The sequence below is a fragment of the Tinamus guttatus genome, unplaced genomic scaffold, assembly GCF_059628265.1.
Source record: "Tinamus guttatus ecotype Peru unplaced genomic scaffold, ASM5962826v1 Tinamus_guttatus_pri_ptg000223l, whole genome shotgun sequence".
Taxonomy (NCBI): Eukaryota; Metazoa; Chordata; class Aves; order Tinamiformes; family Tinamidae; genus Tinamus; species Tinamus guttatus.
The window spans coordinates 1,471,474-1,482,985 of record NW_028288757.1 but is presented as its reverse complement, the minus strand read 5'-3'; the positions used below and the strand labels follow the sequence as shown (position 1 = coordinate 1,482,985).

General features: G+C 47.9%; 1 protein-coding gene across 1 annotated transcript; it reads left to right on the top strand.

Moving 5' to 3' along the window:
• The first annotated feature begins 701 nt into the window (after positions 1-701).
• On the top strand, positions 702-10,201 carry TRAFD1 (TRAF-type zinc finger domain containing 1). The gene is made up of 12 exons (XM_088525141.1): positions 702-740; positions 1,522-1,586; positions 2,885-3,020; positions 3,099-3,152; positions 4,069-4,477; positions 5,919-6,185; positions 7,088-7,158; positions 7,354-7,557; positions 8,244-8,376; positions 8,648-8,951; positions 9,705-9,768; positions 10,157-10,201. The coding sequence occupies exons 2-12, from the start codon at positions 1,543-1,545 to the stop codon at positions 10,199-10,201; spliced, it is 1,731 nt and encodes a 576-aa protein (XP_088381267.1). The 5' UTR covers positions 702-740; positions 1,522-1,542.
• The last annotated feature ends 1,311 nt before the right edge of the window (positions 10,202-11,512 follow it).

Below are 11,512 nucleotides of genomic sequence, written 5' to 3'. Positions count from 1 at the left end.
GGCAAGCGGCCCTGCACCCTCCAGGACTACACTGTGCTTGGCTCTGTAACCTGCTACATGGTTCCTGCTTGGTTATTCCGGTTTTCCTGAAGTATGGCATGAAGGATGTCCAGGAACCCAACTCCCTTTGCTTGACACTCACTCCTGGAACACATCACAAGCCCAGGATTTGGTGAAACACCCCCTGAAGGCATGTCACCCTGTGCAGGTGCACGAGCAGGGGCAGAGCACACAGCCTGGTACCTTTAGCTCAAGGACCAACTCTTTGCAGAAGTGCTGAAGCAGAACAACCCTTGGAAGAACCACGCACACAAGGAGCCAGGTTTAGCCCGACAAGGTGAAAGCAGAAATGGGAAGAACTGCCCCCGAGCGAGAGGGAGATCCCCCAAGAGAAAGCAGAGCCATCGCAGAGGACACTCGAGGACAGTAAGAAGCGGGGTCCCCACCCCCTCAGGGCAGCCCCGTCCCCTCACAGCCCCAAGCCCGACTGGGCCACGAGAGGCGGGACTCGCATTCAAATACACCGGGGGGCGGGGCTACCCGGCCAATGACGTCTACGCCAGCCAATCCACGCCAGGAGCCGGCGGGGGACAGTTAGAGCAGTGAGTGGCAGCCGCCTGGGCTAATCAGCACGCGGCGCGGCGCGGCGCGAGCCAATGGGGAGGCGGAGGGCGGGCGCGGCGGGGCCGGTAGGAAGCGCCGGGCCGGTTCGGGCCCAGTGTTTGATTCCTGAGGAGCCGGTGAGTGCGGCCGGGAAGCGGGGCGGGAAAGAGACCTAACGCTTATCGCGGTGGGGACGAGGGTCCTATTCCCCCCACCTCCGTGTCTGAGGGGGAGAGGATGTCCTCCCCTCCACCGAGTGTGTGAGGGAAAATGGGTGCCCCCCCTCAAAAAAATGAGGGGAAGATGGTGCCCCTTCCCCCCCAAATATCTGAGGTGAAAAGGGTTCCCCCCCCCCCCAAATACCTGAGGGGAGGGTGGTGTCGCTTCCCCCAGCGCCTGCCCCCCGTGGCTGAGGGGAAGGGGGTGACCCCAATGAGCTGCGGCTGCCCCCAAACTTTTCCCTTCGTGAGGAAGGGGGTGTCCATCTGACAGCCCCCTGCCCCCCTCAGGCCTCCTCCTGTCTTTGAGGGGAAGGGGGTCCCCATCCCTGTGCCCCTCTTTGGGCGTTAGACTCAGGCTGTGCCCCCCTCTTCCCCTCCCATCCCCATCTTAAGGGGGGTCTTGGTAGTCTGCAAGGCTGCACGTGCGGCCCGGTGCTCCCGGTGCGGGGGAAACGGTCCCAGCAGTTGAGCTGCTCCCTCCATCTGGGGCTCCCGGCGCTCCGCAAAGCTGCAGGAAGCCGGAATTAAAATAACTCGCTGAGTAACAGCGGAATCTTTCAGGGCCGCCGCTGCAAGCGGAGCGTGCGGCTCATGGGAGACGTTACTGTGTCACTGCAAAGGGCTCGGCGGGAGCGAGCGGCGTCTTGCAGTTACCGGCAGGAGAGAACTGAAACTCTTTCCCTGTGCTCTCTTCCAGTTGTGGGAGAGAGAACTGGCTATGGCTGCAGTTACGGAGCCGGAAACCCAGCTGTGTGGCAACTGGTAAGAAACGAAACCGAGCGCTTGGCAGAAGCGACGCTGCGTGTTGCTTGCTCTGCTTCTTGTAGATAAGCTCAGAAGTCAAATGAGTAAGCAATATATGTTCCCTTCGAAGGCTATGGAGTGCCAGATAATGCGAGTTAATCATGAGAATACTTTCTTTTCAGGATTTTGGTTTTGCTTTTGCCTTGCTGAGTATTAGCATGTTAAAAAGCTACTTTTCCAAACAAATTACTCAACCTTCTGACTCAGATGTGAGTAGAGAGAAATCAAGGTGTTAAGTAGAAATTAAGAGTTGTTTTTGTTTGCCTCATTTAGATGAGGACAGAGTGCTTTAGCAGATGTGGGGCTCAAAAGCAGAGATGTAAGAACAGCTTCAGTAGGTACATACTGATGTGGCAGTTGTTTCTCTTTGGTAACAAATATCTTTCTTTGAAAGCTAGTGTTGGTAATATATTGACTGATAATGATCTAATCTCAGAAGTCTCCTTTTAGAAACAAACAGCTAAAGCAGTTGATATATTTTCCAAGAGAAACATTGAAATCTAAATAGTTTCTTGCAATGTCAGCCTGGTTAGCGTGCGAGAAGTGAGTTTGTGCTGTTTTGACAGTGCTGCTGGACTTTGTTGCTTTGCCAGACTGCTGGCTTGTTGGGGCCTGGCAAGGGATAAAATGAACAGCTGTGGTGGTTTCCCTTTGTGGCAGGGAAGGGCAATAAATAGGTTATAAAGTTAATTTTGATGTTTTGAGAGTTGATTTATTGGGGAGGGGGGAGAGGAAGTGATTATGTTAATCTAGAAATAATGCTCCCTGCTTGAGATAGAAACAGGGCTAAGCTCCTACTGCTTCGGTTCCACTCGTTCTTTCCCAAATTGACCTGGTTTTTGTTTGTTTCTAAGCATGGCTTCCTCCCAGAGTTAGGAAAATAAATTTCTTTGGAATTAAGGGAGTTAGATCATGGGGTGCAGAGTAATATAATAACTGTTATCGTTCTTTTTTAACTGATCTATTAACGTGGACTGGGTGATAACTTGTGTATACTGCAAAGTTTCCCTTTTCCATAAGGAATTGAATCCAGCTTGATTTTTATCTTTATGCAGTGTGAAAAATGTGACCCCTGCATGCTGCATACATTCATGTGCTGATGTGGAACACAGAGGCCTGTTGGGCTTAAGTTTCTCTTTAGTTGGGCAGTTCTCTAAACTGTGAATTCTTAGAAAACTTTGTTAGGATTTGAAAAACTACTCAAAATTGTTGTCAGTCTATTTTCTGAAAAGTAATCCTCTGTGTCTCTCTTATAGCAAAAAGGATATTCCTGTTGCCAATTTCACCATCCATGAAATCCACTGCAGCAGAAACATTGAAGTATGTTGCTACTGCCATGAATCAATCCCAAAGACTGAAATGAAAAACCACGTTGAATCTGAGCACGTGCAGGTAATGAAGAGATTTTGCCTGTTTAAAAAAAATGCTGTGTTTTATGGAAGTGAATCTAATGAGATGTGTTCGTTGTAGGTTACCTGTAAGTGCAGTATGAAGATAGAAAAAAGTCTCTTGGAGGATCATGAGGTTGGTGGATTTTGTGTTTATAGACCTTTGGAAGGTACTCATATTTTCAAGCACTGATTCTGAAGCCTTTCTGTCAGCCCAGACCTGGATAGCAGCCTGTGATTTGTGCATGTCTTTGCCATTTTTAACCATGGTTTATAAACTCTGAAAAAATCTGTTTGGAAACTGCCTTAAAATGGTATGAGCTGCTCAAACCTCTGCATCATTATCTGAGATGATAGGTTATTTTTGTCCCTATTAGTGATTAAAATGGAAAATAGTGTGCTACTTCACAAGTACAGAATATGATTAATTGAATTTCTTCTTATTGGTGAAAAAAGGTGATTTTTTTTTTTTGGAGAAAATGCCTACTGTAAGACTCCACTAGTTGATCTGTTATCCTGCAAGTGTGCTTTTTTTTTTTTTTTTTTTTCTGTGTGCATGTTTGTTTATAAAGCAAGTGATGATCTCCTACTCCATCTTCCATTCAACATATATTTAACATGCCTTTAGGCAACCATATGCTTACAGGCTTCCAAAGTTTACAAAGTTTTAAATGTAACTTATCTGGCATTTACCGAAGGGATCTAACCTGTAGCCTTACAGATTAAAAAAAAAAGTCTTGAAAATCTTTGTTTTTCTTTATTATTTTGTATGTTTTATTTCTATGTTAATTTTTATTATGTTTTTCCTGGGCATGGTAATTCAACACAGAATGTTCTGAATAGTCCAAGTACCTCAGCAGGCGTGTTCATGATTACCCACCTTATACAACATGTTCTTACATTTCTCGCATAGTATCTTATTTCAGACTATTCTTTGCTGTAGCTTTGTATCTGGCTAGAGAAACAATAGACTGTTCAGCTCCTAAGTAAACCGAGAACCTTTGCATTGGTCCTCGATACGTGAGGAATAATCCCATTTTCTGTTTTTTTAGGCGTCTGCGTGCCCTCTGCGCCCTGCAGTCTGTCAGCACTGTGACCTCCAGCTCTCATTCAATAAGCTCCATGAGCACGAAAGTTACTGTGGGGCTAGAACGGAGCGGTGCAGCGCGTGCGGGCTAAACGTGATGGTCAGAGACCTCAAGGAGCACCCCCGAGTCTGTGGGAAAGAGGGGAAGCAAGGAAGAGTTGGCAAAACTGTGCCTCGCTTTGAGCATGAGGATGCGGATTTGCGTTCCCTTCGAGACATTAAAAACCAGCTAAGATCAGATAACTGCGCTGGGCCTCTGTGGAGAATGCCCAGGATGCTTGAAAATCAGCTCTATGGCAACTCTGTCGGAGACAAAGCACTTAAGGACATTAGGAGAAGAAATGTTTCAGGAGGACAAAGAAATCGGAACCGAGGTAAGGTGTAGATAAGGGTGGTAATTTGCTTCTGATCTGACATTTGGCAATGATCCAGTGTAAGGCTTGATAATTGTTTTATGTGAAAATATCAAATAATGTAAAATGCCGTGGCAATGTGAGTGGGACTTTTTTCCTGCTGTTGAATAGAACATCAAATACATAAGCCAATTAAAGAGAGAATTGCTGAGATACCTGCTGTTAAAGGCTAGTACACTGCCTGCTCTCTTATCACAGCAGGCAGCCAGTTTAAAAATGAAATTGGAGTAGTTTGTTCACTGCAGCTTCTGTCCGTTTTTATTTAGCAGCTGTGCTCTTTGCTTCAGCTAAGTGACAGGGTAGGTAAGATCTGTACCTGGGTTCACATCGGTGGTGCTGAGTGTTTCTGCTGTAGAAGCCTCTTGGGACATGGCTGAGACTGCAAATGCCTCTGCTCTTTCCCCTTAAGCCTCTAATCTCTCACCTCAACATGCAGAGGGGCATGTGGTGTTTGGACATCCCCTTTCCATGAGTTCTGCACCAAACGCCTGCTCTGCTTTGTGGTTTGGGCTGCTTAGGGGATTTAACACTGCAGAATACTAAGTTATAGGCTTCACTGAAGAGGACTGCCTTGCTTATAGAAATAACATCTGGCTTTATTAATAAAGCTAAATAATCTAGAGAACTGTAACTTGTAGGCCATTTGTACTAAATTCAGAAGAGTGTTCACAAGTAGTCTAGGGTTTATTTAAAATTTTCATATAATTGGCACAAATTAAGTACTCCAGCTATTTGAAATATGCCAGCATGGGAGGAAGGCTTAGGCTTTCTTTATCCATCACTAAGTCGGACTTAGGTCCTGTCTCAGAACCCTGTTTTTTCTTTAAGTGCAGCCTTACTCCCAGAAAATGGTTCAGGCTTTCTTCTGCATAGAACTCCCACAGTTCTCAGATATCATATCATGAAAGGAATTAAGCTTTCCCACTGATGCAGCAAAGAAACAGGACAGAAATGTTTCAGCCTTGTAAGGAGGAGGGCCTGGAGTACAATATTTTATTTGGACCGTGTTCACAATGTAGATTGCAGAACTTTCCTCAATATAACTTTCATAAAGCTGCCAATGGCTGTTTTAACTAGCAGCTTAGGCTTAATTTTGGGGTAAAATACTCAAATGTTCTCAGGTTCAAGCCTTATGTGAGCCTGTGGCATAAAAGAAACAACTTCTTTTTCTCTAGTTCCCTTTCTTTGTTCCAAACATAAATAGGAGGACTCTTCCTTCTTCCTCCAAAATTTGGTGCGGGGGGTGCCCGTCTGAGGCTTGGAAAGGCTGAACTCAGCGAGTGTCCACGTCTGCACCCGTGGAACCCTCTTAGTGTAGTGTGACTAATTAATGTATTTTAGAAGGTAACTGCTTATTACAGGGTTAGTGTTCTGTAAAAATTGTGCTATTTATCTTTTGAAGAGGATGAACTGGAACAACCATCAAGGAATAAACCCAGCATCTCTTCACTTTCCGAAGAGCAGAGCGCCAGTCTGGACTACCTGCTAGCCCTGAGCCTGCAGAACGAGCCCCGTGGCCAGGGCGACAGCGCAGCCGAAACGCACAGCGACTCCTGGAAGAGCTGCCACCCCCACGAGCCCCTGCCCGCCGCCCGCCGCCGCGGCGGGGACAAGACCAACGTCTCTTGTGATTCTCGAGAGTCCTTTACCACCTCTAACCCCAGAAAAAGTAAGTATGAACACTGACTTTTTTATTTTAATCCCTCCTTCGAGTTTAGAGCAAGAAGGAAAGACCACATTCTTGGCATTGGAGCTAAGACTGGAGATTTTCTTTTTAGAAATGCCCAGATTGTGTTCTTTACAGCTCCCTCTACATCATTTTTAGATAATTAATACACAGGAGATTAGGCACTGCACGAATAGCATATTCTAGCATTTTTCTTTCCTTTTCTAAGTTGTAGCTTCTGATCCCTCAAAACTAAGCAATACCAGTGTTTAAATGAATAAAACCTCTTTGGTAACAAACAAAAAAGCAAGACAGTAGAAGACAAGGAATAAAAGTAACTAGTGAACTTTGACCTTGATATTTTGAAATTCTTCTCAAAACACTTAGAAAAAGTAAAAGATGTTCATATTATCCTAGGGTTGCAAAAGTGCTTTCCATTCAATATGAAACAGGAGTAGCTCTAACTTGATGTCATTCTGAAGAGATTTCTTTTAATTTTCTGAAACAATATGCAATGGTGTGTGCTTGTGGAGGGCAGGAACTGGTAACAAATGACAGTGACTTTTGGTGACAGTGTTTGTTCATTGAATGAGCATGGTAGGAAGGGAGGATTTGAGGGGAGACCTAAGTGCCAGGTTATTTTAGAAAGGAAAAACTGAAAGATTATGTACAAGGGTGAAGGGCTTTTGTATGTATGTGGCCCAGGAAGGTTGTGCTCATTCTGCATGACCTGAATTTACAGGCGTGGAGTTGGCCAAGTGGGACTAGAGGGGCTTTTCCTCGGTCCTGGCTCCGAGTGCGTCCTGGATGCGGAGTGGGAGCCCGTGCTCAGGAATTGAGCCCGACTGACCCAACTGCATCAGCTCCCTTATGGCAGAGGATGTAACCTTCTGCTTTCCCTGCAGGCAATGAGATCATGTTGCCGTGTGAATTCTGTGAGGAGCTCTACCCTGCAGAAGATCTGATTCTTCATCAGGTTTAGTGTTGTTTTTTTTTTAATTGTACGTAGGGGGTTGCAGTACTGATGTGTTTCTGTTACTGTGACTTACCGCAGTGTTCACTCAGTGGTACTGTCAGAACTACAGCGGGTGTTTCTTTCCACAGTGTGATTTTTAAAAGGCCATTTGTGCTGAGCAGGATAGCTAATCTTCCTGTGTTGCTTGCCTAACAGACAGGTTGTAATCCAGCAATTGCCTTTGCATCATTCAGTAAAAGAAGTTCTTCTCCAAAGCCCCGAAAATATGATGATTTGCGTGATTTTGGGCCCATAAGCAGGAGAGTCTGGCCCCGAGCTGTCCAGGCAGAAGGAGACATTATGATTCCATGCGAATTCTGTGGCATCCAGTTGGAAGAGGAAATTCTCTTTCATCACCAGGTACTAATTCTATCTCTAGTTGACTCTAGAGCCTTCCACTCCAGTTGACTCTTCCAAGGCTTCCCCCTTGACTGCGCCCCATCTAATGGTTTCTGGAAATGCAGAATCCAAGCACTGCCTTATCCAGAGGCTTTTAATATTTTTGGTGAAGTTTTTGTATGATGGTCAGGACTTAAGAATTAGTGACTGGAGTTGAGTTGCTACAAGGTAGAGACTGTCTGCAGCAAAAGGACATGGGGTGTTTAACATTTTGTGTTCCAGGTAGTGCTCCTGGTAGCTCAGAAAGGGAAGGAATCTTCTCTCTCCCAGTTCACAGCGGCACTGGTAAAGAATTGTTACCCGGAGCTTGATCAGGATTACAGGAGCAGCACTTCAGGCTGCTTGCTGCATGCTTGGGGTTGGCTTTGAGGGTCATGTTTAGGAGTGAGAAACAGTGCAGAAGATCAGAGCATGGTCCTAGGCTCACTGGTAGACACAATATTGTGTGTCCTGTTCAGCAGCACGGACGGAGCATCAGTTCTGTTTTTGTGCAAGAGAAAACGTGGGTGTCAACAAGCCATTAGTGCCTCTTCTACAGCCACAGCACTGCCAGCTACAAGGTTTAGAGGGTGGATGCTTTGCAGTGTTTTCCTAGGAATAAATTGAATGAGCTTCACTCAAATGCTCACACTTATCCTTTGCTTTAGGACCAGTGTGATTTGCGCCCAGAAACAGCCAACGTGGTGGAGCCTTTGCTGTCGCAGCAGCCGCCGTCCGCTCAGGACAGCGCGGAGAGGAGGGACTCGCCGGAGCTGGCCGGGAGGCGACCGCGGCACGGAGGTGTGGCAGGACGCGGCCTCGGGCACCCTGTTCTTGGTTGGCATCCTGGATGGGATGGACGTTGTTATTCTGTTCCTTCTCCAGGGCGGCTACTGTCGTTCCACATTTATGTGAGAAAGATTAAATCACTGACGCCCAAGTGAAAGTCTTGATTATGAAATGCCATGCAGCGGGGATGGAAACGGGGTCTAGTTTTGTTACAAGGATCTGAATAGTCTCTAACATCTCCCGCTGCGTTCGCTGCTCCCAACGCGCTCTCTTGTCCCCGCAGGAGCCGTTTCTCCTCGGTGCACAGATGGCTTCAGGCTGCAGAGGCTGAGCGGCCCCGCGCGAGGGGCCAGGTCAGCAGGTGCCGGGGCCAGGGGCGCCCTGCTGGGCTGCCCCGCCGCGAGGGCGGCCGACGCGCTCGGCGCGAGGGGGAGGCCCCGCAGGGCGGCTGCTCCCGACGGCCGCCCGAAGAGCAGAGCCGCGCACGAGCCTGCGAGCGGGACCGCGCCGCGCGCGCGGCCGCCACAGAGCTTCCACGGGGACAGTCTCACCTCCGGCTTCTCGAGAGCGTCTCCAGCGCAGCGCAGGTGAGGGCTGGGCGAGCGCCCGAACACGAGCTGCGGGTCTGAGCAGCCAGGCTGTGCCCGTCCTGGGTGCTGTAGTAGCCCTGTAAGATTCGCTCTGCTGGGAGTGGGGGGGACAGTCTTGGAGTTGGCACATTCCCATATTTGGACAGTGACAACCCAGCAGCAGAAACGGTGACAAATCCTGGTCTTCTGCCTGGTTTCCCTACCGTGCAAATTCAGCTTTGCTGATATTTGTGGCTGGAAGGGCTTCGCTCAGTTTAATTCGATTGGTGCCTGTCATTCTCAAACAGGAAAGTTGGTTCTATCTATATATGAAAATGGAGTGGACAATAAGATCACTTGGAGCCTAAACAGGGGATGATAGTGCATGCTGCTTATTTTTTTTTCCAGAGACCTCAGTAATGATGAAACAGCTTTTGCTTTACACCACCTAAACCTAGAATGAAATGCGAAGATCTTAGTGGTGCCCATGGGGCTCATCACCTCCTTCCCTTGCTGCTTTATCCAGCTTGCATTGCATGGAGTCTGAATCAGCTGCGTTTCCTGCAGTGCATGTGGATTATTGAAGCACATAAAGGCAACATGAATAAAGGACCGGGATCTTTTGCTGCAAAATTATCTGGGTTAGAATCCAAGGGGAGAATAAAGGGCTTGTAGATCCTCCCAGTCTCCGCGGCTTGTGGTTATTGAGCAGTAAAAGCAGCAGGTTGCCGTAGGTTTGCTTGATCTGAAAGCTTCTGTGTTCTTCTACAGCCTGGGCAACGGAGGAGGAAGGACGCCGGGTGTTCCAGGCAGCCTCAGGAGCAGGAACATGAAGGTAAAGCAGCCAGGGCGGGGGCGGGCTGGGCACTTTGCTCCGTGTGCTCAACAGCTCCGTTTCAGAGTGTTCAACCACCCCGTTTCTCTTCCAGCCCTCAGATGGGAGCAAACGTGGAAATGTTGTAACATGCAACGCGCTAAAGGGCTCCAGCTTTGCTTGCTGCACCCTGGGCCCATCCCGTGCGCCTGGCTGACAAGAGAGGCCTCTTGTTCTAACAAGTTCCTGCCTCTCGTCATGCTCTGTGGGAGCCGGGTGGGCACCAGGCACGTGTTTCCACATGGGCTTTGCTGGGATGAAAAGCTTGAGTCCTTGATGCTTCAGAGGGGTTTTGCACCAAAGATTTTTTATCAAACATTCTTAAAACATCTTTTTTCCTTCCCTCTAGGCCAAACCCCAGAGCCCGGAGTCTGATTATCCAGAGGCCGAATGATCTGCCACGTTGGAAACGTGTACGCAGCACTCCACGCACTCCTACTATGCACTATGCTACTTAACCTGAGCGCAAGTAATGGCTGTATTGCCCTGGCATTGAAGACTTTCTATCGATTTCCATTTTTATAGGCAGTGATCATTTTATATGTATTTTTAATTTGTGAGAGTATCCTACAGGTTTTTACTTCAGTGATCTATCCTAGCAACATCCCCCCTCGGCAAATACCCTACTGGGGAAGCACACATTCCACACTGGCTTTTTGTGACAGCCAGAGGTTGTTGGTGATGCACTGATTGTTCAGGTTGTTCCCTGCTGCTCATGGGCTCCCTAACTGAAGGCAGCACCATGGTGAAACACTGAAGCTCTTGGCCAAGGCTGCCCTGGAAGGAGCCAGTCCTTGCACCTTCCTCAGCGGGTGCCAGAGTCCTCTGTACAAATTAGGAGCCTGGGGTTTGGCTCAAACCGTCTCAAGGGCAGCCAGTAGCTGAAGGGAGCAGTAATGGGACCTGCTACCACCTCATCTTGTACCTGCAGCTCTGCCCGGGCCACGCAAAGCCTGAGGCTCCGTGGCTGAGCTCTAATGGGGGGGTTGTGCTTGGTGAAAGGCTTGAAAGGCTTTTGAAGGCTGTATTTGTTCATGCTTTTTAAACTCCTTGTAATAAAATTTATCTAATGATATCCTGAACCCTTGTGAAGGAGAAGTCTGTTACAGGACCTGACACAGAAAGTCCCCCTCACCCCTACACTGAGGATGAGCTTATCTCCAGGGACCAAGGGCCAGGTCAGCAGCATCACCCTTCATTAACTCCCCTCCTTGGGACCTTGTTTTCACTGAACTCTGCTGCATTTGCCAGTGTCCTGGGGGCTCTAGGAGGAGCAGAGGGAATGGCTCCTGATCCAAGGCTCCTTATCCAAGATCATCAGTGCCCTGGAGCTACTGGGAAGGGGGCTCCTCACCCCCAACACAAGCCCCAACAAGGGCAGGATCACTGGGATCTTGGTTCTAAAATAAAGACTTTTAGGGATGCCTCCACCAACTGTAAGCGTTTATTAATACAAGAAAAGCAGAATAAAGATATTAAAAAGGGAGGGCCTTTCTGGGGACGATTCTGGCACGATAACTGACAAGGGAACCTCAGCTGCCTCTTCTGCTCTGTGAATGTTAATAGGATGCCTTGGTTCAAACCCTGGTGCTATGAAGAATGACTAAAACGACTAAGCTAAACTGAGGTGAAGGTCTGTATTATTTCTCAAGCAAGAGAAATATTCTCCTTTAAGAGAAATAGCAACCATTTTACTTGCTTTCCC